The following is a 26,992-nucleotide window of genomic DNA, read 5'->3' as shown; positions in this document are numbered from 1 at the left end:
CAGAGGTTTGAATGCAGGACCCCAGCATGAAGGGGAGCCTGCAGCCAGCGTGCAGCAGCAGGCCCCATGTCAGGTGCACCCAAGTCCACCCATGTGGCCATACCACCTTGTGCCAGTGGCAGAACCATCCTGCAACAGCAGACAGAGGCCAAGTCATGTCACGAGCTTCAGCCAGCCCTGTGTGCAGCACCGGGACTGTATGTAGAGTTCTGGGACAAAATTTTTCACTCTAAGCCCACAAGATCCTCTTCAAGTTGGTCCTTAACGTTGTACGGCTAAAAGCAGGACAAAGCTTTTCCTTCTGGTGACATGCAAGGACAATTTATGTTTTCTTTTGTCATTAATGATGTCCTAAGGCAGAAAAGCCAAACAGATCCCTCCTTTAAGTCCTAAAATCACTTGGACAACCCACTCTAGCCTTCCTTTTTGAGGCTGTTATTTCTAAACTTATTTCTAAGACTACTTTGAACAGAAGACAGTATTACCAAGCACCTTTTAAAAATACCATCTAAAAAAAAGCAGACACTAAACATCACATGCCTCTTTGAAAAGCAACAACCCGAAGAAAATAATGAGATCTCTCTCTGCTTAGAGTGCCTTCCATTTCTAAGCACTACAAAATGTGTTTATGCATTTCATTACAAAGCCAACTAACTTAACACAAAGTTGAAGCTGCCCAGTTTTGCCTTCAGCCTTTCCAGAATGTGGGAATTGACTCAATTTAAAAGTCTGAGAAGCAGAAAAGGCTAAGTGTGGCGTCCTGCTTTTCAGCTATCCTCCTTTTGGTATCAGTGCTGTTTACTTCTTGTCCGTAAGTGCCTCACTTTGCACTTACTCTAGTGGGTGCTTGGTCATATCCTCTACAGATAAGGTGGCAATACAGTTGCAATTATAACATTCTTTTCCTACTCACTCATTTTTTCAGAAGTAGTCACCTTGGAGATTGAAGTTTTCCATGCTTGGTATCTGTGTAAAGGTGGTTGTGTTTTTTGTTACGTTCTGGTTTAAAAAAAGTCCACTTCCATACTTTGGCTGAAGTTAAAATGACTTCTGTGTTCAAAAACTCTAAACTCCTCCTATCAGGTTTTTTCTTCCTTTAGAGAAAAAAAAAGCTGAAGAACAGCTCAGGACAACAAGAACTGATGAACTTTGAAAGTGTCTGGATACAATTTAGAGCAAAGTCCAGGACATTTGGCTGATCTGCAAAAAAACCAAACTGCTTTTCTTTAAGCTTTTAAGTATTTTGTAATTGTCCACTAGAAATTTACTATCTAGTACAACTTCAGTTTTCTTGTCCTTGCTACACATAACTTAGTACTTTATTCTTTCCCACAAATCAGAGGTGTGATTGCAGGCTGTCCTGCCTCTCCTCCGAGATGGGGTTAGACAGCAGAGAAGCCGAGGCCGAAGCTGACTGCTGAAGCCATTAGGCTGGAATAGTTGTTATGGAGCAGTTCTCCTGCTGTGCAGCCTGGAGGGAAGATTTCTTCTTCTCTCCCCTGTGGAGATCTTTGGTGCCCAACCCACTAACTCAGGATTAGGCATCAGAGAGATTGGCCCCTTAATCAGTTTTAACTCTCAACTTCTTATGCTCTCCTTTTTCTAATCTTTCCTTTCAATTTACAGCTTCATTTTGGCCTTTGTGCTGATACTGTACCTCCGTCAGCTTTGACTGTGCCAGCAGATTTGATCACAGCTCTAAACCCTTCTCCAGGTCACCAGGTTTTAACCCTATTTGTGCACAGGATCTCCCTCAAGGTTACATGGTAGGCACAATTAGGATGTGAAATAATTAATTGCACTGGAGAAGGGGCATGTCAGCTCCAACTGGTTTACACTAGCAGCTGGGCACTTGGGTCCCCAGTGCCAGTGGGAGCATTATAACTCCCCCTTCATCCCTCTGGGCAGCTTCTGAAACCCTCTCTGCCCTCTGCTCCTTCTCATCTCTGCCCCACAGCCTCCCCACTGCTCAACTCGGAGCAGAATCAAACCTAGTAATTTCAAGTGCCTCACACACAGGGGTTAGAAATGACAGAAATTAACAGTACACATTAAAATGAGGAAATCATGTGATGATTCCTTACCAATATGGGACAGGAGGGAGAGAGAAAGGGACAAGTGTAAAATAAAACAAAATTATGCATTTTCTACCTACCATACACGAATGTTTACCATATGGAGTCAAAGAATTTAAAAAACCTCTACTGATATCATTTTATGTGCTTTTTGCTAGTAAAAGGAGTCTAATATCTTTTTACTAGAAAAGCTGCAAGGAAAAATCATAAATATGCCAGTCACTTTGTTGTGTATGCTGGTGGAGAAATCTTGCCTTTCCTTCCCAGAAATAGTGTGAAGAACATCTGGAAAAATTGATAAAAAGACTCCAAAACCTCAAAACCAAAATATCCCTCTCCCCTCTTCAACCTCATTTTACGCTCAGCTGCACTGGATGGGCCGGATTCAGATCACAGTCATGCGTATCCTGAGTAAATACACTGAAGTCAACATCTTAATGAAACAAGAATTTGGCTCCAAACATCCAGTGCCATTTAACCACTTGAAAACACAAGACAGCTTCTTTCAGGTAAGATTCATTGTACCTGCTGATGTGAAGGGGCCTTACTGGCACTGTCTCCCTATTCAAGTGGATGTTAATTTGAAATGCATCAATAAAGAGACAAAGTGCTTTGAAATATAACGAGCCCAAGCCTTGTTTCTCTTGATCTTAATGAAAAAGCTCGCCTCTTCTTCAGGAACCATGAGATCAGGTCCTCAGCTCATTCATGGGTTTGTTAAGAGAAAAGTTAATTCTGTTGTACCATTTCTGCTTCTGCTGGTGTGGGGCTGAGGGCTCTGCTGCTCTCGGCTCCGCGCACAGTCACAAGCCTGAGTCAGGCTTCCCACATTCTCCTCTTGCTCCTCTCCAGGGACCTGTGGAGTGGGCAAGTCTCTATGCATACCAGTGTCAGCTCACCGATTACCCACCGGGTCACGCAGCCATTGAAATGACATAGACATCTGCCCTCACCCACCAAATAAAACCGAGGCTAAGATAAATAAGACAGCTCGCTCTCAGGGTGAGAGATGGTCATGCGCGTTTCACTAAAGCAACAGAGTTAGATTGGTGAAAAGCACTTAAATGAAAGAGAATCTCCACCAGTGGGTCTCCTTGTTGAAGACAGCAGTTCCCCACAGTCTCTCCACACTCTGTTTTAGGTACCCTGAAAAACAGTATTGGTTTTATGAAATGGAGATGAAAGAAAGAGGTGGCAGCAGGCGCCTGAAAGCAGCGAGTATAAAGGCATACTGAAAAACGCTGCGCTAAAGCACACTGCAGTGCTTCCTTGTCACTCGCAGCTACACCTCGCTAGCTCTGTAGTCACTTCCCTTGCTCTCTGTTAAAGATACTGCCTCCCCGATTTCTGAATAATTCAAAGAAATTCTTCCCAATACTTCAGCGATGGAGGCACTTTTCTGCAGCACCCCAGACAAGCCTTTCAGCTCCTTGAAAGGTATGTAAATTGTGAAAGCTACATTGTTCTTCAGTATCAAATAATCTTCTAACCCCAGCCACCAACCGATTAAAAACAGAACAGAAAAACAACCAAAAAGCTACTTTCAAAGGGAGCGCTCTGGCAATTCCAAGACAGAGAAACCCTCTGAAACAGGAAATCTACTGTCAGAAAGAGGGTGCTGCACAGCTTTGCTTGGTCTCCATCAGTTGGCCAATGGAGCAATAAAGTGACATGGGTTTCCAAAGTAAAGTTTGCTTTGGTCCCTAATCAGGCTTTACTCCACCTGAACTCCTGCTGACTTCAATGAGAAGTTAGATGGAGTGAAAAGTGAATGAGGACTTGAAGATTTGGCCCTTTATGAGCCATGATTTAGTTGTAAACTTATTTGATGACACGAAAAATCTCTGCCGCTGAACTCAATGCCACGTTTGAACACAAACCTGTAGAAAAACTTTGTTTGTTTTCTTTGTGTAAATCTCACATGTTAACATGATTAGGTCTGCTGGGCAGGTGTCTCCACATGTCCATGTTTGCTTTGGCACATGAGCTATCCCTCTCACCTCTCCAAATTCATGTAAATTTAGTGTTAAATCCTGCCCTTTGTTACCAGAGAGTGCCAGAGAGCCCCTCTCCCCTCCTGCACCAAGGCTTGCTCACGTCGCAGCTGGGCTGGAGTCCAGCCCAGCACTGCCGGGTGCCAGGCTGGGGAGGGCAAACGCACATACTCATCTTCCACAAGCAGGCAGGTGAGCGTGGCATGGGATCCATCACCGGCCCCTTACTGCATACTCCCTCCTCTGCTTCTCAAGCTGTTTCTGGAGTTGACAGTTTTCCAGATATTTGCTTTCCCTGATGACATCCCCTGCTCCTGGAATCATCTGATTTTGCGATCATCCCAGCTTCCATGAAAAATAAGGTTTTAGCTGTCCAGATGAGATATACAGAGAAATGAGAACATGACCCTTTACAGCTCAAAAACAATACACTTGATGTAACTGCCAAGCATCACTCTAATGTTATTTGCAAGGTTTCTGGGGCCCGGCTGTAGTGCTCAGGGTGCTGACACTCTTCCCTGCACAGACCAGACACTCCCTGATCACACAGAATCACAGAATCAACCAGGTTGGAAGAGACCTCAGGGATCATCGAGTCCAACCGTCGCCCCTACACCACCCTGTCAACTAGACCATGGCACTAAGTGCCATGTCCAGTCTTTTCTTAAACACATCCAGAGATGGTGACTCCACCACCTCCCTGGGCAGCCCATTCCAATGTCTAATAACCCTTTCAGTAAAGAAATTCTTCCTGATGTCCAACCTGAACCTCCCCTGGCGAAGCTTGAGGCTGTGCCCTCTTGTCCTATTGCTAGTTGCCCGGGAGAAGAGGCCAACTCCCACTTCACTACAACCTCCCTTCAGGTAGTTGTAGACTGCAATAAGAATCACAGAGAATCACAAAATCACAGAATGTTAGGGATTGGAAGGGACCTCGAAAGATCATCTAGTCCAATCCCCCTGCCGGGGCAGGATTGCCTAGACCATATCACACAGGAACGCGTCCAGGCGGGTTTTGAATGTCTCCAGAGAAGGAGACTCCACAACCTCTCTGGGCAGCCTGTTCCAGTGTTCGGTCACCCTCACCGTAAAGAAGTTTCTTCCTCATATTTAAGTGGAACCTCCTGTGTTCCAGCTTGCACCCATTGCCCCTTGTCCTGTCAAGGGATGTCACTGAGAAGAGCCTGGCTCCATCCTCATGACACTTGCCCTTTCCATATTTATAAACATTAATGAGGTCACCCCTCAGTCTCCTCTTCTCCAAGCTAAAGAGACCCAGCTCCCTCAGCCTCTCCTCATAAGGGAGATGTTCCACTCCCTTAATCATCTTCGTGGCTCTGCGCTGGACTCTCTCTAGCAGTTCCCTGTCCTTCTTGAACTGAGGGGCCTAGAACTGGACACAGTATTCCAGATGTGGCCTCACCAGGGCAGAGTAGAGGGGGAGGAGAACCTCTCTCGACCTGCTGACCACACCCCTTCTAATACACCCCAGGATGCCATTGGCCTTCTTGGCCACAAGGGCACATTGCTGGCTCATGGTCATCCTGTTGTCCACTAGGACCCCCAGGTCCCTTTCCCCTACGCTGCTCTCCAACAGGTCTGCCCCCAACTTGTACTCATACCTGGGGTTGTTCTTGCCCCGATGCAGGACTCTACACTTGCCCTTGTTATATTTCATTAAATTTCTCCCCACCCAACTCTCCAGCCTGTCCAGGTCCCTCTGAATGGCTGCGCAGCCTTCCATTGTGTCAGCCACTCCTCCCAGTTTGGTGTCATCAGCGAACTTGCTGACAGCGCACTCTATTCCCTCATCCAAGTCATTAATGAATATATTGAATAGTACTGGTCCCAGTACCGACCCTTGAGGGACTCCGCTAGACACAGACCTCCAACTGGACTCTGTCCCATTGACCACTACTCTCTGGCTTCTTTCCTTCAGCCAGTTCACAATCCACCTCACTACCCGATCATCTAGACCACACTTCTCCAGTTTAGCTGCGAGGATGCTGTGGGAGACCGTGTCAAATGCTTTACTGAAATCGAGATAGACCACATCCACAGCTTTACCATAATAAGGTCACCCCTGAGCCTCCTCTTCTCCAGGCTAAACAACCCCAGCTCCCTCAGCGGTTCCTCGTAGGTCAGACCCTCCAGACCCTTCACCAGCTTGGTCACCCTCCTCTGGACTCGCTCCAACACCTCAACATCTTTCTTGAAGTGCGGGGCCCTGATCTACCGCTTGCCTTGCTGTTTGCTCTCTGCCATTGGTAAGGGAAAAATTTGCACCTACTTTTTTAGACCAATACAAGCAAATTCAATTTCAGAAACTGTTCAAAGGGGCTAAGGTTCAGAAGGATGTAACAAGCACTAGTGAAGACATTTTTTACTAACCTGGAAAAACACATCTAGCAAGAACAGTTGGCAGGTAAGACAGGATACACATATTTAGGTATCAAGCGGCACACGCAGATCTCCCAGCGCTCCTTCCCCAAGTGCAGTGAGGACCCAGGTGCTATCCTGCTCACGTTTTACAGAAATTCGGCTGAGCCACAGCACACTGCTGGCACCCCTGTTGTGCAAGCCTAGATGCACTCACTGCTTTCTGGGCTTTGTGAATTGCTTTTTGTTTAGCTGATTAATCCTAAACATCCCTATCTTGCACCTCATTTTTTTGTCTAATGTCTAGGCAATGATAAAAGCAATTAGCTCCCTAAATCCTTCTCTTATCTGTAATTGGGTGTGATTTTTTATTGTTTGTTTGTGAAAAACACTGAACAAAAATGGCATCTACTATGTGGGCCAGGATAACAGACTCTGAAATCAGACAGATTATCATCCACAGCTGCCTGAACAAACCAACACCTAATGGATATGTTTTCAGGAACACTTCCAACCAAGAGCTAACACTGTTTTTTGGAGGTGACAGACGGACCTGTGCAGTTTTAACGCAGCTTTCCACTTTCCATTAGAAACGAGGAGACTCCGGTTACTTTCCCTTCCTGCATAGTGTCACATTGCCAGCAATATCCCAAGAGCAATGGGGCGGCAGGCATGAGGGGAGAGCAGTGCATGCAACTCAGCACTACTTGTTTCCACTGGCTTCAAGGAAATTTTTTAAAAATAAAGAACATGAACTAGAGAGGCTCTAACTGTAGAAAGTTCCCACTCTGCCTCTTTCCCACCCTCACCCTTCCCTTTGGAAAAGCACATGATTTCTAGCAGGTGTGAAAGAGCCAGGAGACAAACAAAAGAGATAAAAGACAGAACAACTCTGAAGAGCACTCAAGAGGCCACATCACAAGCACAGCACACCAGCTCCTAGCAGGCAGTGGCACTATACCATTATCTAGTTCACAGATGGACCACCCAGAAAATCTGTGAGCAATTAGGAAGGAGAACAAACAAATGCATGGAAAGAAGGGGGAGGGAGAATGGGAAGGAGGGCCAGAAGGGATTCCTTACATCATCTCCATGCAAGTGTTTCGAGAATGAAGTGAAGCTATATGGAGGAGGAATGCAGATGAAAGAGTTTGCAGTGAGAATGCAATAAAATAAAGGCTATAAAAACATGTAGTGTATGAATGAATTACAACACAGCCATTAAATTTACAGAAAGTCAGGACAGTGCGTAAACAGAGAAGAAACCCATCAAGATCTTGGAGACACATACACATAAACAGATCAAATACCGTCTCTCTCACCACTAACAGTATGTCAGCCCACCTCGCAACCCAGAGATTCATCATGCAAAAAGCTGACTCGCTCTCCTCTCTGGCTGTCAATAACTGGCACTAAATACTGGCAGGAGAACGAAAATGCTACAAACCAACACCAATGCAACTTTACATCCTATACATGAATAGGAACCACAGCAACAGCCAAGGGGCTCATATGACCAGAGCCGCGTGCCTGGAAACAGACAGTTTTCTGCGGGCCTGGATTGCACTTGCCTGGCATCTAACCAGTGTGTCAGGTAGTACCTCACCACACCAAATGACACCTTTCTTGCCTGGGAGGCTGACCTGATTTTGGTACCAAGCGCTTTGGCTCCAACTGACTTAAAGGTGACTGCTCAGCCCTCTAAAATCAAGGCCCATTTTTAGTAACATGCCTGATTTCAGGCATCTTTGTTGGTTTTAATTGTGGCACAGAAGGTTGCCTTTGTTGACCAGTGCAGCAAAGTTTGCTTTTTCTTTTTAAACTATTTGATGTGCAGTTTGTGACTTTTGCAAGCACAATTTTTAAACTGTGTTTTGCAGGATCCAAAAGTCAGAGCACAAAAATGACTCAAAATAAAAACTAAACATACCAAGTGTTTTGAAGTGATCTTAATCAATAACACTGTGTTTACTTTGTCTTGGCCTCTGAGAAGTGAGCTCTGGTCACTAAGGACATCCTACAAACACATTCAAGTTCACAAAGGTTTTTTTAAAGCTTTTCGGTTTACTATAATCTTGGTAAACTCACTCCCTTACAATTTTCCCTAAAAACACTGCTTATTAACTCACAAGTTCAGTTGAAAAAATGTACTATCCACTCATCTTAGCAGCAGCTACAATATGGTAATTAGTTTACCTTAGAATAGACATCAAAGGCTCAAAGGATGACCCTGCCCCAGAAGAACAAAATCTTTTAAAAGCCCCATTCCACTCAGTTTGCTAGTTTATAGGGTTTGCTAAAATCCAGTTTAATGATCATGTAGTTTCTTAGCAAGTCATGTGGTGCCATATTGTGTAAGGAACAGAAGAGTTAGTTCTAAAACCTTTTTGAACTTGGGGAGCTTTGCCGTCCAGCTGATGCAGAACCACATTCTGAGATGGTAAATGAAACTGTTGGATGCAAAAGCCTCACTCTGATTTTCTTTAGCTTCTTTCAGAAGAGACAAAAGTTCCCACACAACACATACTCTCCCCTTACAATGAAAGATTCAATAACAGCAATATGTTCAAGTCCATATGGTGTGGATATAAGGGAGAGGCACAACCAGAAACTGAGAACCCTGAAAGCAGGGGCCTGTAAGCTGCAGTGGAAAAAAGCAAAAGCATAAAAAAACCCCCTTAAGGTGAGACTGAATTAAGTTGTAGGGCACACTGGATTGGTCAGTTCTCCTTTTAGCTACTGTCTAACTCTCTTCATATCCTGAGTTGCTGACAGTTCCCTCCCCTAACATGGTTATCTGATCGATTTTTTTTTTTTTTTGGATGACATACAACAAAGTCCTTTCAAAAACAGCCTGGTCCGTTGGCCAGGTAATAGCACTACATGTTACCAGGTAGGAGACTCAGCAGCAGTTTCTAATACAGCCCCATAGCAATAATGCAGGAGAAATGAAACTCGAAGGGCTGATTTCAGTGGGGGAAACAGACATATATGAAAAGGAACAACAATAAATGAGTAATACAGGAGACAAGCCTTCTTACCCTGTCTGGAATCAGATTTGAATGGTGAATGAGAAACAGGGAGGGGAGAGGACAAGAAGGGTCTGTTTTAAATATTAGCATAGACTGCCCCACCTCTTTCCATTGCTATCACGAAGCATGGCTTTTCCCAGCTCTCTTGTCTTCGTCTCCAACTCCTGAACTTGCTCCAGCAAAGTTTTATGGTAGGTATGCCTGGCCCTGTACCACAAGAAAAAGACAAACAGAAAAACAAATCAAAAAAGCCATGTGAACATTTGTTTTGCTACAAACCCCCAATTTTACCGCCCAGATGAGAGGCACAGGGCCTTCCCTTGAAGGATTTGGGAAATATGGCACAGTGTATGCCTGTCAGTCCAGGTTCACAAAACGTGGGAAATATTACTTAAGAAAAGAGAAATCAGGACTTCAAATTCAGCAGAGCTCAGCTGCTTCAACACAACACTCAAAATCTAACCAAGCAGCAAAGCTGCAGGACTGCAGAGACCTGACATCGCTGCCGTGGGACTGCTCAGGACCCCAGCATTCAGACAAAAGAGCTGGGATTCATTGAATATTCATGGCAGTAAAACATGATTCCACTCTGTCTTTGGAGCTATGCATGGCCCATGAAAACCTGAGGAGAGTCTCAGATAGTAATTGCCATTCAAGCCCCTTTATTTTCGTTTATCAGTCTCACATGACTTGGAAAGGCACCTCTCTTCCCGTTGAGCTTTCAAAGTGCCAGTAACAAGGACTGGCTGTGTCCTGTTGTCTTGGCTTGAGGATTCAAAGAGCAATCCATGTACCACACATGCAACCAAAATTTGGAAAGCAATGTCTTCCACAAAGAGACTTTGGCCTTTTTTCACACTTTCACCTACTGCTCCAGTGCTGTTATACCTAAATTACAGTGATATAAGGAGAGTAACTAGTCCTCTCTGTCTTGACATGTACAAAGCAATAACACAAAACACAGGGATCTTTCTCCAATGGGCAGTTTTTGATCAGCTTCCTCTTTTGTGTAACAAGCGTCCCATGAGATAATACTGATTTGCATGTGACTGCACAATAAGCCTGAAAACAAGATGGAGCCAAGTTGGCTGAGACACCACTTGCTTCATGGCATTAAAATAATATTCTTCAACTCTAGAGATGGCAAAAATGTCTTCACAAGTTTCATAAAAATCTTACATGCAGATACCCTAATCTTTAACCAATGACGTAAAATAATGTCAAACTCCCCCTAGCAGAAAAATAATAACTGGTGCATATGTAATTGAAATATAATGAAGATGCATTTATTTTTAAAAAGCATTATTCTTATTACTCCTTCCATGGGGAATAAGAAACAAAGACCACAAAAATCTTTGCTGATATTATTTTATATGACAGTGACTTGATACTAAGTTATACAAGTCCTCTGGTCTTTGTGTTGCTGAATTAGGCCCCAAATGTCTGAAAATGAGAAGCTAAAATGAAAACTACTTTTCAAAGCACATCTGCATTTAAGAGGAAAAAAAAAAAAAGGGACCAACAAAAGATGAAGCATAGCAAAATCTGGAGGTAAAGAGTATCAGGATGTACTTAGAAAAGCATCCTATTAAAACAAACCACCAAAGGTGTATGATTTTCAAGGGAACACCTACATACTGTGATGGAAGAAATCAGTAGCAAGGATATTTTTAAAACACAGTGTTTCAAGAATGTGAGATTACCAATAGCTGCACAAAAATTAATTAGATTCAAGTTCCTGTAACTAGTTAGGCTAATGATTAGACTGGTCTACTCTTTGAGGAAGGGAAACTATAGCGATTAAAATGAGAAAGCTTTGAGCTATTAATTCTTATAATCTTTAAAGTTGACTTCACTATCACACTCTCTAATTTGAGTAAATACATTGAAATTTTGATCTTGAACTCATCTCTTACCTTTTAAAGAGGCTGTACCTACTATTGCAAACCTGAAGACACAGCATGTTTGGAACTTTTAAAATCCTTTATAACCAGTTTTCCCACAGACAAGAACACAGAAATCTACAAGTTATTAAATCTCTCCCAACGCTGCATACTTATCTTGCCATACACCACAAGGGATGAGAGATGTTTTTCTTTTCCCTTAGAGTGAATATTGAATTCAAAATGCAACAGAATAGAGCCTGAGCAAAAAAAGTCCTATTAGTGCAGCACAGCGTAAGGAGGCATTGCACTGTTATTTCACAATACAGAAAAAAATACTGTTGCCCTGAAGTTGGGGGTACTGAAGTATTTTGTAAGGAGTGTGAAATGATGAAATATATGGGCTCTGCTGTGGCTGGGTATCCACAAAGCAACAATAAACCTGCAGGTAATAGTTATGCATTGAGACACTCCTTCACTTGGAAGCAAGAGCATCCATGGAAGAGTTAGTAATTAAGTATTTATAAAAAGTGCCTGAGCTAACCTATCCATGTGGTTCTCCAAAAACAAATACTAAAATATGCTATTACAATTGCCTCAGAGTCTGGGCTTGCCCCCATCAAAGTCAACTACAAATATTCCATGGAATGCTGGCAATAGGACTGGACACTTCATGTTTTTTTTCACAACAGCACATTAATAACTTTTGACACACAAAAATACAGGTAGAAGTCTTGTACTTTACAAGTGGCCCTAGATGTGTGATCAGCCCTCAACAAAGTATGAGCTCTTGTGTTCAGTGTTCCTGTTCAGCTGAAATTTTATGTGTTACATAAAGACAAACTCACCTTTCCCTCACAGACTGGGATATTAAGATCATGGACCATCAAACAGGTAAAGGGTTATCTTGGTATTTTGGGTGGCCTTTCCCCTTCCAACCCAGGGAAGGGCATAGCTTCACTTCACTGCCCTAGGAGGATATTTAGGGGGTTCAGTAGACCAGAATGTGCCAGGGAGAAGCATGGTTACATTCATAAGCTTTTCTCAAACATGATGAAACCTCTACTCTGGCTCATTATCCTAAACACCATTTTAAGAGTCTTGTGCTCCAGAAACTGCAAGCATGTACAAGGATGGGAAAAGCTCCTCACACCTTCTCTCTTATTTACACTGCGGAGCTGGCAAGTGCAACATGCTTCTCCCCCCACGGTAAAAAAAAGTACATGAAGATTTTGGTAATGATTGGAAGGCTCAGGAAATTTTTCACTTTAACACTAAGTATGGGATTCCAATTATTAATAAATTCTTGCCCTCTCGCCTAATTTTGCTAGAATATACTCTGTGTTTTTATGATTCCCACATAGCTTTGTGGCTCAGCTATTTCAGTATTTCCTAGCACCAGTAACATGTACTCAAGTGACACATGCCAGCTGTGAGGAAGCACTCACCTTATAAAGCTCTGTTCATTTCAATGGTAGCACAACTGGGACTTTTATAGGGCAAAAACAAATCCAAACCAAGCCACTGAATTCAGAGTAATGGACCAAAGTTAACAATGTAGTATCGCAGCCAAATGTTAATAATAAGCTTCCTTCTCTTTTTAAAGAGAGTTTTCCACATTTCCTTGATTCACTTAAAAGGGAAAAAAATGTAAATAAAAAAGCCTGGAGCTGCAGAGAACATGGGAGATAAGAGGTATGTTGACAACTGTAGCCTGTGTAACAAAGGGAACATGTAAAACTAGCTTTTGCTTCCAGCATTACAAGTTTTGATAGTGGATGCAGCACAGCAGTTTAGAAACACAGATTTGTATGGGTTCAAAATACACTTTCCTATCCCTTTTAACCTTCTTACAGACAAAAACTCTGTATCGTATTTATGGTTTTCTGGCAGTATTTTGTATGGAAATTAGGCATGTATGTTTTGGGTCACGTGGATGCTCTTTCTCCTCTGGACATATGCTTCATGTCCAAAAGAAATGGAAAGGGATAAATTCCATGACCATGAGAAGTCAGAGCTGTTGGAATTTTATGGCCAAAACCAGATTCTGCTGAATTACAGACAGCCGTGTGGTGTAACCACTGCTCTGGAAATCTGCCGGCTGATTTCCAGAGGCCTTGGGCTCAAGTTTTGAATGGCAAGCCTCTTGGAAAGGAAACGGACCTTTACTCCTTCCATATGGCAGTGCTGATAGCGGTGTCATTTCATTTATCCTAGTTAAAATGTTAATGGTGTTAATTTTTCAGTGATGGGTTAAAAAAAAAAAAAAAAAAAAAAAAGAAGTCCTGCTCAGAGAACAGATTTTTTGCTTAATGTTGATAGGAGCCTCCTGTTTAAAATCTGTTGGGAAAATATCCAGTATATCAATCATACACGTTTGTCTTGAGAGCTTCACAATCTCTGTACATTCTTGGTCTGAAAGAATTACGCTGCTGAGATTTCTCTAAGAAATACGAAAGAGCAGGCTGAGTCAGTAACAGAGTTTTAAATGAGTAATAGCTGAGGATGAGCCTGCCTTGGTCTGGCCTGTTTTACAATTCTTAAGTCATTTTTGCCAAGAACTGATAAGAACAGAGGACAGCTTCGGGACATTCAACTATCATGAAAACATTTCAAAAACTAAAGCATAACATTTGATCCCTGATGCTGCAAACAGTTCAGCTGCTCTTTGGCTTCAGTCACAAAAGTAGTCCCACTGCTTTCTAGGCAGGTAATTTTAAATAATGCCTGACACAGGAGCAGGGCCTGTTACGCTAAATGAATTCTAAGATATTTTTTCTTCAGAGCTTTAAAAAGCAGGTCATAGACACAACTAAGTATCTAAATTTAAACATTTTGCCCTCAGCTTTAGAATTTTAAAATAATTTTCAATTGGAGAAGTTTAATGAGTGTAACAAAAAACCTCTAGTATGCTAGACTATTAAATCACTGTTTGGTCTGAACAGAAATTTTACATTATGATACCTAGTTTTAATTTTAGCAGTTTAGCTCATGAAAATTAAGATGAGGAAGAAAATAGGAAAACATTTAAGAAGTACTTACTGATTGGTAGATTTGCCTACTACCAGTTTAATCTAGCTGTGCTATCAACCCCATACGAAGAAAAAAAGATTTTCAGATATATGCACAAGACATGATTTATTCTTCTATGCCAGTGTTTGGGAAACTTTCTGCTTTTTTCAGTATTTTCTGCATCTCTCCATAAAGAAGACTGGTGGACTTGGCAGTGTCAGGCTGACGGCTGGACTTTATGATCTTAAAGGTCTTCTCCAACCTAAATGATTCTATGATTCTAAGGATTTTCCTTGGCTGACTGAAACTCATTCTTGAAGCAAAGTGTTATGTGTTATGATGCTTTCACTTCAAGCCTTTGTGACAAGTGACAAGCTAACCTATATCCCCTCTTCATTCCAGCTAGGATCTGCCTTTTTGCCCCAGAGTTGGAATGCCCTGGGTCCTCCTTGCACGAGGTTATTGCATATCCATGTAATAAAACCTTCTTGGTTATAACACAGCTTTCCAAGGGAAAGGATGAAAGCTTTGGTGCTTAAGACACTTAAAAGCAAGCTGAACAAAAGAGCAGAAATTCTAAATGGAAACGACACTTCTGCATTTCACATTGTAATGCTAGAAAAGATAAGTTGCTTCTCTTTAAATCAAAGTTCTTGAAATTGCTTGCCTTCCGCAGTGCTTTGAAACCACAGTTGAGAAGGGGATTACACAGGCTTGTACTTCACAAGGGTTTTTGTTCCTCTCTGGGCAGGGAAGGAATCATTAAGACTTTACTTCAACCATAGAGTGCAGAGTATTGCTCTTCTCTCAGCGAAGTCTTGGAAGACCCACTGTTGAAGGACAACCTAAAGAGGAGCTGATAAAGAACTGGGAGCTTACTGGGTATGGATTAGAGTGCCACATTTTTACTTTCTACCTAACCTTACTCAAATTGAACAAATTATTTGCTCCTTTTTAGGAACAGAAAGTCTCTGATGTCTGATTTAAATTTGCCTTTAACTAAAGGGTAGAGAATACAAATAATCAAAAGATGACACCTTCATTACTCAGACAAGGCTGCCTCTTTCAGATTCAGGACTAACCATTCTTTCACATTGCTGGTTGCATTGGCAGGTGAGAAACTACTCCCACTTCACTTTGCTCAGAGGTCTTGCAGACGAGTATCACCATTTTGCTTTCACTGAAAGGCTTCGTAGTTCTTTACAGAACAATACTGGACTGGACAACATGTGCATACAGAATAATCCCTGTAACGCTGAAAGGACTGATTCGGGACTTACGCTGTCCATGCCACGTCTTTAACAAGGCACGCAGTGGGCACGAGAAACAAGCCAAACCAGAAGTATCCACATCTTAACACCATTCCAGCCTGTGAAGAAAACAAACAAATAAATCATGAGTATTTTCAAGCCATTACATGTTAAGTGGTTGTTTACAAGGAAAATGTAGAGTAATGGCACCAAACAGGTACTGCATCCATGATCTGCATGATGTTGAAATGTGGTGGTGGAGAGAAGTCTCATTAACTCTTACAGAATCACAGAATCAATCAGATTGGAAGAGACCTCTGGGATCATGGAGTCCAACCATTGCCCTGATACCACCATGTCAACTCTTAAATGGGTTAATTTTGGACTCTTCAATGGGTTAAAAACTGGCTGGATGGCCGAGCCCAGAGAGTGGTGGTGAATGGGGCAAAGTCCAACTGGCGGCCGGTCACTAGCGGTGTTCCCCAGGGCTCAGTTCTGGGGCCGGTGCTGTTCAATATCTTTCTAGATGATCTAGACATAGGGATTGAGTGCACCCTCAGCAAATTTGCAGATGACACCAAGCTGGGTGGGAGTGTCGATCTGCTGGAGGGTAGGAAGGCCCTGCAGAGGGATCTGGACAGGTTAGATAGATGGGCCGAGACCAACGGCATGAGGTTCAACAAGAACAAGTGCCGGGTCTTACACTTCAGCCACAACAACCCCATGCAGCGCTACAGGCTGGGGGAAGAGTGGTTAGAAAGCGGCCCGGTGGAAAGAGACCTGGGGGTGCTGATCGACAGCCGGCTAAACATGAGCCAGCAGTGTGCCCAGGTGGCCAAGAAGGCCGATGGCATCCTGGCCTCTATTAGGAATAGTGTAACCAGCCGGTCTAGGGAAGTGATCGTCCCTCTCTACTCGGCACTGGTGAGGCCGCATCTTGAGTACTGTGTTCAGTTCTGGGCCCCGCACTTCAAGAAAGATGTTGAGGTGTCGGAGCGAGTCCAGAGGAGGGCGACCAAGCTGCTGAAGGGTCTGGAGGGTCTGACCTACGAGGAACGGCTGAGGGAGCTGGGGTTGTTTAGCCTGGAGAAGAGGAGGCTCATGGGTGACCTTAATGCAGTCTACAACTACCTGAAGGGAGGTTGTAGTGAAGTGGGAGTTGGCCTCTTCTCCCAGGCAACTAGTGATAGGACAAGAGGAAATAGCCTCACGCTTTGCCAGGGGAGGTTCAGGTTGGACATTAGGAAGAATTTCTTTTCAGAAAGGGTCATTAGACATTGGAAGGGGCTGCCCAGGGAGGTGGTGGAGTCACCATCTCTGGATGTGTTTAAGAAAAGACTGGACGTGGCACTTAGTGCCATGGTCTAGTTCACAGAATCACAGAATCAATCAGGTTGGAAGAGACCTCAGGGATCATCGAGTCCAACCATTGCCCTGACACCACCCTGTGAACTAGACCATGGCAAATGGCTTCTTTTATAAACAAAGAGCTGAAAGTTTATATTTGCATTTTTCTCATTGTTGTAATGCTTGAAGAAAAAGCTCGGTAGGATTTGAGAAGGGAGATATCTAGAAACCCTGCAAGTCTCAGCATACACACATAGTTATGGAACAAAGCTGAAATATAGCACTATTTACAAAAATACTATTTTAGGTCATTAGACTCTTTTACAGATAAATTAATGGTAAGGCCCAGGTTTGCTATACGGAAGACTTGAGATGACCTCACCACCTCTTGCACGCACTCACACACAGTTCCCATAAGAATCATTTAAGTTCTCTAGTACATTAGAAACAGAAAAGATACGTTTTTCCTGTAATGACCCGTGTGCAGCACACAAATAAAACAAGGGGCTGAAAGGCATCAATGGCATTTCCATTGGCTAGCCACGTTTTGGTCTCTTGCCAGCTATGGACACTGCCATACCCCTTCCCCTAAACCTTTACTTCGCAATATTTTGTATGCCACATACAATACACACACACGTCTGTGTGCAATGCTGCCGAAGGCAGGGTGCCCTATACCCACGAACACCGAACTAAAGCAGCTGTCTCACCAGCATAACACAAGCTTGGCTGGCTCAGCTGTGCCTCGCAAGACAGCATCAGCCCTCCATGCTGAAGTGTCAGGGCATTTTACAGACAAACACGAAGTTGAGCTACAGAACATGGAACGAAACAAAACGTCTACTAGCCTTTGAAATACATTGTGAAAAGACAAAATTTGTAATTATACCCTGTGTAAGACAAACGTTGATCACAACAGAAGGAACTTCCACCAGTCACTACAGCAAAGCTTTAAAACTGAGAAAAGCCATCACACTGCATTGCCAGGATGGCCACCAGTAGCACCCAGTGTATTCTCCTGGTGTTGATCTCTGTTGAAAGTTGCCCACCTCACAACTCAGTCACATTTAGCAGCAGCTTGCCCCTGGATTGCCAAGTAGCGAGTACTTCCAAAAGCATTTTTCACTTCTGAATGTTAAATCCTTCGTGCCATTGCTGGACTGACAGATCAGTGGTAAATCTTGTACTGAAACAAAGAGCAAGCTAGACTGTGCTAAAACATTTATGGACACTTTACCACCCACACAGACAGTAAGCAAACACATTCCAGTCCCAGAATCAGCTCTCAGTTATTTGTGAGCCCTCATGCCTACTTTTGCATGAGAATGCCAGAAGCATACGGGCAGTTTTGATCTATGCTTATTTAAGGAGAAGGATGTGCAGGAATAAGAGGGAAATCTTAACTTTATTGTTAGCCAAAGAGCTAAACTGTAATAACACAGTGGCAAAACATAATGAGATTTATCCTCATGCTTTGCTTTTCTTTGGCTGTGACCCTGCAAGTGCTAGCAGTCTAATCACATCAGCATTTCCACTGACCATCCTTCCGTTGCCTGTACTAATAAAGGCTAAAAAAGGGCCATAATATTCTATATGCATTTTCCTCTATTTTTGATTCAAATATTTTACGTTCTACTTTTTGCTTTTCTAGCTGAAAGCAACTCAACACACTTTCAAAGTGCAGCACAATCTGAGTATGTGTTCAGTAGAAGTTTAAATGCTATTATTGTTGTTATAGATGTTGACAACTCAATCAATGGCTATGCATTTGGACGTCGCACATGTGAAGCTCAATACCAAAAAAATGTCAAGCCAAATACTTTTTGCCTGCAATTATGCATTTTACTCAAGTATTATTCTGTCCAAAACCTGCACCGTAACAGTAAAACTATTCATCTCATCTGAACCCTCTCAGACACTCACTTCACTACTGGCAAGTCTTTTTCCATACAACCCTCTCCAAGTTTTTGCTCCATTCCTGAGCTCATCTGGAAGGTTTCTTCCCTGCTCATCTCTAGTTTCCTCTTGGAGTTATATGACTGCTATGCTGCAGGACAGTGAACTGGTTTGTCTTACACACACAGCTCTGCCTCTCAACTCTGCCTCCTCTCCGGCAGGGCTACACTGTCTGCTCAGAGGACGGGACTTCCTCAGCAAAGGATTCACTGGAAACTACCTAACACGTTCTGGGGACATCCACAGACAGCATTTTTAGGGTATTCTCCAACTTGTGGGATAGAGGACTGGGTTTATGAACAGAAGCTATAGTAAGAACACCTATATATTGCAACAAAGCATTCCTCAAGCTTCACAGCTGTTGCTATGCTCCATTCCAGTTTTCAGCCATTCATGACAGCAGTGAAGACAGTACTGCAATACATCTCCAGTGAAACACAGCATTCCCATACGCAGTCCCAATGAATAACACCCTTCAGCTATCAGTTATCACCCCCAGATAAGAAAAGCAGAGCTACTAAACACAAATCACCATGATTTTTTTTTCTTTTTTTTAGGTCACAGGGAGGAGGAGGAGGAGAAATAGTTTGTTTTTTAAACAAATTCAAAATTTGACCAGCTCTGTCATCACACAGGCCCCATGATATGCAACGAAGTCATTTTTATTCTGTCTACTGATGTAAACATCAGTGACTAGCACATCCAAAGCCAACTACCAGAAACCATTAATCACATGGCACGCCAAAACCACTTGAGACTGATGCAAGTCCTCCTGCTGAAGACATTGCAGCCTAAACTGCTACCATCAGAGACTGCCTTCCAGGCACCGACGAGGCTGCCGCAGTAAAATCACAGAGGAGTGATAACATTTGTTAAAATGAAAGAATGGGAACAAGAAAAGAACAAAAAAAACTTAGCTCCAGTTATTTCAACTGAGGAGCAAACAATTCAGGTCCCAATACCTTTATCCTCTTGTAAGCAGGCTTTGTAAGGGTGGGTACCTTTCTTTTTTTTTTTTCTTTTAAACACAGCAAAAAAAGCAATACTACTGGCCAGTCAGAATGACTAGGAAATCTGCTCTGTACTATTATTTTAGGAAGCCTAGGTTAAGGGTTTTTTTCTGTTTTGTTTGGGGTTTTTTGTTTGTTTTAAGTCAAGGACATGCTCTACACAAGCATATCAAACAGGGAATAGATTGTTTAAAAAAAAGTTAAATTGCAACATGGAATACATTTCAAACTCTTTTCTCCATTTTACTATTCTTCCTTAGTATGCAGATCAGCATCATTCATCGTTTTAGTTCACCAGCAGGTGGTGGCACTATTTTCAACCACCACTTCCAAGGAGAACAACAAGGCCAGAAGTGCCCAGGGGTGGGAAGTCAGATATCCAGACTGTTTTGGTATTCCTATTGCAGCAGGGTTAGACAACTGAGGACCAGTAAACAATTCAGACAAACCTAACAAGGGTCTCTATCATCTTGTATCATTCAAGAAAAGTGAGACAAAGTTTAAATTCATATTTTGAATAATAAAAGCTTTTTATTACTTCATTTCTTCATATATCCATGCATCCTAATCTGATAAAAAAAAGGACAGCAAAAGCATAAGATCACGATGGAAACAGCTGGCTTTGTATTTACAGTGCAATAAAAATTATTACTGGAAGTGTGCCTGGATCCTGATTATAGCTCTCTTCACGAGGCCTGGATAAGCACCCAATAAGCTGCTCAATTATGGTTTCATATTCATTCAAATTCTAGCTTTATACACGAGAGATCCAAGTCCAACCTGCAGTCAAGTGATCACAGTCAGGTCACTTCGGTCCTCACTAGTCGAATGTGGATGATAGCATGGCACTGCTTTTGGCAGCACTTGGGAAAGGAGGAGACAGGGAGAGGATGGCCACATGATCATCGTGAGGGATTCACATTTAACAGCACCACAAGAAATGTTCACTGCCATCACTGAGATACTACTGCTCTAGACATCTATGACACTGAAGGATCCAGCTGACAACAGAGATGTGGCTGGAGCTGCAGGTGCAACTCTAGGACCCTTGGCTCTGCTGCTTCACCTGTATTGCCCCAATAACCAAAGCTGAAAGCACTGCATCACCAGCAGGCAGTTAATCCTACCTTAAGGCAGTCAACCAAGAAGCACTGGGTAAACATCTCTGCCAGTACCTCTCCTCCATCAATTCTAGACCAGTGGCTTGGCCTGAGCACACCACTTGAGAAGCGCTAAACTGGGGCAGGGGAATCCCAGTTGGTCACTCTGCTCCCATCCCATGTTAGGCAAGTCACTTGGAAGCATGTTTGTTATTCAGCCGATGAGGACAGTCTTCTTCAAAACCTGCCTCAGCCCACTGCTCTTGAGGTGCCACTCCTAGGGTCTCAGTCTCAGCCATTTTCCCACTGATGACAGCGTGCTGCTAGCTTGGGCAAACGTTCCCAGCTCCATTTACCTTGAAGTCCCAGTGCCTCACCTGATGGCATGGTGTACGGACAAATATATTCTTCTTCATGAGAAGCTCAGGCATTAACACTGGGACACATCACAGCCATGCTCCTACTCTACTCTGGAAACTCGCCGATTGCTGGGAAAGATTGCCTTTCATTTGCTCTGCAGCAATAGCGCTGATGCAGAAACTACTTTAAAGGTCCAGGAAATACTGTCAGTAGAAAGTTCAATACACTTTACTTCAATCTTGAAATTGTTGCATTTTCAGTGATGTTACAGCTTAGACATCTTTGCTGCAGGTTTTTTTTAATGTTTTTCATGAGTAAATTTGAAGCCTAACTTCAGTAGGAAGAGGAACAGATTCCATGCATGAAGAAACTATCACAGATGATGAACAATATCACTGTGCGAACTCCTCTGCAAATATCTGATGCATTTATACAGTTTGCAGACCATTACCCAGCCCTGTTTTCCGTTAGACAACTGCACCGTGCACCCTCTGTGTGTTCTGGGTCCTCTTAAGACTGAGTGTTTCAGTGCCAGCACTGGGTAGTTTTCTTGTTTCAAAAGACTTCAAAGTGTAAAGTTGAAAGGACAAAAATATTAAATCCTTATCAACCAAGTGGCTGAATAGATCTTAAGGAGACACAGGACTTGCCACATACTAACACTGTAAGCACATGCCATGCAACAACTGGAAGATAGTGTCATATAGCAATCTATTTTTCATAAATTATTCTGAAGGCATCAACTAGCAATGGCTTTCTCCCACTTTAAATGATAAAACAGCATTTCTTAGATTCAGTCAAAACCTCCTACTATTTCTATTAGCTTATGGAATGATCAATATCTCCATCCGATGCTGTTATATTGTACAAAATACACAAATTCTATTATAATTACTGTATTATACAAGATCCTTAAAGTGCTACAAATATCAGACCTACCTTAAAGACCAAATATATTAAAACTCAAGTGCAGAGAGATGATAGGGTTTGCTCATGGTCACACAAATCAATTGCAGGGCTGGGCAGACTGCCCAAGTCCCTCAATTAAACCATACTACACAGAGACTGAGCCTACTGGAGCCCCAGTATGAAATATAATCAATATCCAAGAATGCAGTCTCAAGGATTTTCCCTGTGCATGTTGGAACATAATCTAGCCTCAACATGAGTCAGTGCTTAAGAACTTTTCCCCCCCAATATAACTGTAGCCAGCTCCAGGCTGGACAGATTTACTAGATTCAGGGCTGACAGGTGTGATCAACAGATTTACCAGCTCCCTCTTCAACAAGCATCTCAGCTGGAAATGTGCCTAAAGAATAACCCCTTTGGGTTAGTGGCAAAGCATTAAAAAAATGAGGCAAAAGAATTTGATTTCCCTCCTGCTTACACCACTGGGATTCAGGAGTACCTCAAATGAAATCAGTGGAGCTCTACCACTGAAAGGTTGGCTGGATATTTCCATGTCTGAAATAAAGATGTGCAATGTTTTCCATAATGTAAGAGTTTTCATCCTAAAATGACTCAGATGAAAACAATGACCTCACTGGCTGGCTGGATTTAACACAATGACACATTGGTCCAGTCTCAAACCTATTTCCTCCCTCTCCCAGTCTCCACTCATACAGCCATATCCCCTTGAGAGCAGTAAAAGGAGGAAAGAAAAAATCAGATACCTCACTCAAGATATTTTACCCTTTTTACTTAATTTTGCCAATCATACTTAAAACCATATGGAAGTCCTGAGTAAGATATCCATCCACTATCTAGCTTCCGTGACACAGTTATCAAGTTTATCCATAATTTTAATGTAATATCTGGATATAAATGTAGAGAAGAACAGGAGCAGTACTTTGAGCGAAAATAAAAATACCAACACAGTATCACAAAAGCATATATTCAGCATTCCTAGTAAAGCCCAAGAAATTTTGAGATGTAGGTCTCAGGCAAGAAGCTTTTTGTTACAGAAGTTGCTAGCTACGACGGTTAAAAGAAAGCATGAAAATACAATCTGAAGTACAGAAAACCCAGAAAAATATAATGGCAACTCAAAAAAGACAAATCACTTGCTTGAAGTTCTTTCATGATCAGAAAATTCCAGGAATTGGCAATACAAAGCTACAAAATCAAAAATTAGTATCTTCAAGGAAAAAAAACCAAACCAAAACAAAACAACTTCACAAACACTGCCATGATTTTGGGGAAACTAGTTAAAGCTATAACACCACAGAGGCACAGTGAAACCCTCAGATCTTCTAATCCCTTTTATTTTCTTGTTAGGAACTATTTTTCCATAATGGAGGAACACAGCAAGTTAGCAACCTATTTTTATTCTGTTTCTTAATGCAATTTATAGAAATTAATATTTGATACATAAATGAATATACCGTTGGCCAAATGTGTTCCAAAGGATGTTAATAAGCTCTGTTTTGTGTTAACTAAAAACATATACTACATATGCAGCCTTGTTTAAGAAAAAATTACTATATCTCATTACTTAATTAATATACAACACTACCGATTAAACAAGGAGCCTTCCCATGTTACTCTCCATTATTACTCTGATAGCAGAGAACTAAGAAAATTAATCAGATGATGTTTTAATTTGATTTTATGGTTCACTGGCAGTGTAAACTCTGATGCAATTTCATGCAGCCTATCATTTCTTTTTTATTATTGGTTACGTGAAGCTCAATAAAAAATGTAAATGAATGTTTTCTTCAAAGTAATTTGGAGTAGACTGTTGGTTAAAAATTAGTAGTAAAATCATGCTCCATGTAAATGGATGTAAGTAGATTCCTGAAATTTTATTAGAGGGCACAGATTTCACTAACCAAAGAACCTTCTCCTTAAAGTGGATGAAATAGCTCGGTAAATCTTCAGGTAAATGGCACCAAGCGCTCATTATTCTTCCTGGTTAAAAAAAAAAAATCTAAAAATATCATTCTGTATTAGTCTGAGCTCCCCTAGCGCAAACTACAATTACTGAATAAAAGTCATTCCTTCCTTAACACACGTTCTTGTGGACCATGAACATCTTGAAAAAAAAACTGATGCAGAGGACACAGCTGATGGCACCCCAAATTTATTTGTCCTCACCCAAGTCAGGCTTGATACTACTCTGAATCATAAGATAGTTTGAGGTTTCTGAGATGTCTCCAACTAGACAGTTGTGCAACACAATATAATCTTCTATTTCAGTTTAAGATGAACTCACACTTGAGGATGTGGAAGAGCAGGCCCATGGGTAGTTACCTGCTGATGGGTGGTGACCTGCCATGGTGCTGGAACTTCACTGAGCCCAGGCAAAATCCGTATGAAAGCGTGCTTCCCAGAATGAAAGCAAAGTCACTCCTATAGACATTTTTTCCAGGATGTTTGCAGTTTTTCTTTCCTTCCTCCTCAAATTAAACCAACACAGGCATGAATAGAAAGAACAAAGTAAATCTGAAACAGTAACTTTGATAGACCTGACAATGAAACAGTTTGTCTTGTTCACTGTTTCATGCACTTCAGTATAAACTTCTAGTCTGCATATAAAAAGAAATTTATACTTTACATTATGTCTCTCCTTTTGAAGCCATGTTCAGCATGTAACCACTCTTGTTTGGTGCCTATAACTTTTTCTGTACAGATTTTAATAGTAACCACTCTTGTATAGCAGCTGCCCTTATTTAATAACTGTGCCTTTATCATGAAAGCTGCAGGAGAAAAAAAATAAATTTTACAGAACCCACCTTTGAATTTAAAACTCCAAGGGAGTAATTACATTTAGCAGAAGCCATTCCCTGCCAGTGAAGATATAAGGTATTTGTACAACCTCCCAAATAACACCTACAAAAAGAGTCAGAACCTTCAAATTTCCTGGCTTTTTGTGTCGAAATTTTCCAACTGTGATACTGCAACAGCGCTGGCTTCCTCATATAAAATACATTTGTTTCAAGATACTCCCTCCTCCCCAGTATCAGCAAAGTAGCATCCCTGAGTAAAAAGGTGCTCTACCAAGAGCAGCAAGACCACTTCTGGGAACCCTGGTCTTATTCTACCTCTGCCATAGTTTCATTGTATGAATTTGGGCATGTGTCCTAATCTCAGAGAAAACACAGAAAACACAGTCAACCTCACTGTAGTGTTTTGAAAATTATCTTTTAATAACCATTTAAGTAGTATATAGAAAATTAGCTATTTTTATATTAGTATCAAATAGCACTTCTCCCATCTCACAATTGTTTTTACTAACATTTCTTTAAAATCATCTTTGGAGTCTGCATTTATTCCTTTTCTATTTGTTTTGCCACCAAGAGTATCTTTGTGCTAAACATTTTTATGCTTTTATAGACCATCTTAAAAGGGTGAATTAAAAAAGAAAACAAATCACATTAACTAAGCTATACTATTAAATATTTCAGGTAAGTATAATTAGGTATCTATCCACTAAAAAATTTTGTCTTCTGATTGAAGCTGCTGACCAAACCTCAAGTTCTACAGGACATATAAAGATCTGGAATGGCCAGTGGCAAAACTTCCCTCGATATTAGTTCAGATTAGATTCTGCACATTGTCCTCACATTTGGCAAATAGGTTCACTTTAGCAAGACTGCTGCTCTCCGGAGCCCAAATCTAGCAATTTACATGGGGCATGCAGACACCTACGTTTGCAGGCAGCTTGTCAGAAACCACTGTGACGCTACACATGGTTTGCTACTTGTAGTGAGTTACAGCATTGAAACCCACAAATGGAAAGCACTGTGGTTTTTGGTATTTTGTTTTTAACTTATTTCCTGATATGATTTGAGATTAAGTTTACCAGGATAACACTATTCCCTGTGTCTTAAATATTGTAGATTCCTTAACAGCTTAAGAATTCCAGAAAATGGCGGATAACCATATAGCATGAATTAGTTCCAGTAACTGCAAGGTTCAGAGATCTTTTCCAGTTTGAGGTATAGAATTATAGATCAATGAGCAGGTTGAATTCTTACCGACGTCAATAGCAGCTGAAAAGTACATCACTTCCATAGAAAGCGCTCTGCATTCTGCAAAACTATGTCTTGCAAACTCCATTTTATAGATCTTCATCAGTTCTTAATCTGCTATAGCAATGGTTGACTTGCAGCAGATAACAATCATTACTTCCCCATGCTATATTTCTCCAGGAAGAGTAGTTTACTGGCTCAGTCACTACATATTCTCCTGGGATTTTATCTTCACTCAATGGTTATGTTCCTAAAGCACATTCTGAATGCAGTTAGGTCTAAGTTCTCTTTACTGTCATACTGTCTCTCTTGAAGGCCCTAAAGACTTTGGGTTATTTTAGCATGACTATAGTTCAACTCAGATCAACAGAGTCTTACCACAAATGGGTACTTTTCCCCATAAAACCTTGGTTGTCTCCTTCATTTTCATTCCCAGAGCAATTTATTTCATTGCTTGAGCATGTACAACCTCTTCATACAGCTGCCATGACTTTGTGTCTTGTATTATCATGTACGAAGTACATCTGCAGAGTCCCACCACACCCTCTTGCCAAACCCTGGAGACGCACCCTGTCTTTCCTTTCTTCCTTTCACCCTTTACTGAAGTCTTCATAACAGCAG

At 41.8% G+C, this 26,992-nt stretch overlaps 1 protein-coding gene across 2 annotated transcripts in view; it reads right to left on the bottom strand.

Moving 5' to 3' along the window:
- Positions 1 to 26,992, bottom strand: part of ATP8A2 (ATPase phospholipid transporting 8A2) — a 316,393-nt gene that overhangs the window by 16,977 nt on the left and 272,424 nt on the right. For both annotated transcript variants that reach the window (XM_068422488.1, XM_068422495.1), the window contains 2 exons: positions 15,656 to 15,744; positions 9,583 to 9,687 (listed from right to left, as the gene is read on the bottom strand). In XM_068422488.1, the coding sequence (XP_068278589.1) occupies positions 9,583 to 9,687; positions 15,656 to 15,744 (194 nt within the window). The remainder of the gene's footprint in view (positions 1 to 9,582; positions 9,688 to 15,655; positions 15,745 to 26,992) is intronic.

The sequence above is a fragment of the Nyctibius grandis genome, chromosome 2 (assembly GCF_013368605.1).
Source record: "Nyctibius grandis isolate bNycGra1 chromosome 2, bNycGra1.pri, whole genome shotgun sequence".
Classification (NCBI taxonomy): Eukaryota; Metazoa; Chordata; class Aves; order Nyctibiiformes; family Nyctibiidae; genus Nyctibius; species Nyctibius grandis.
This window is presented reverse-complemented; position numbering and strand designations above follow the sequence as displayed.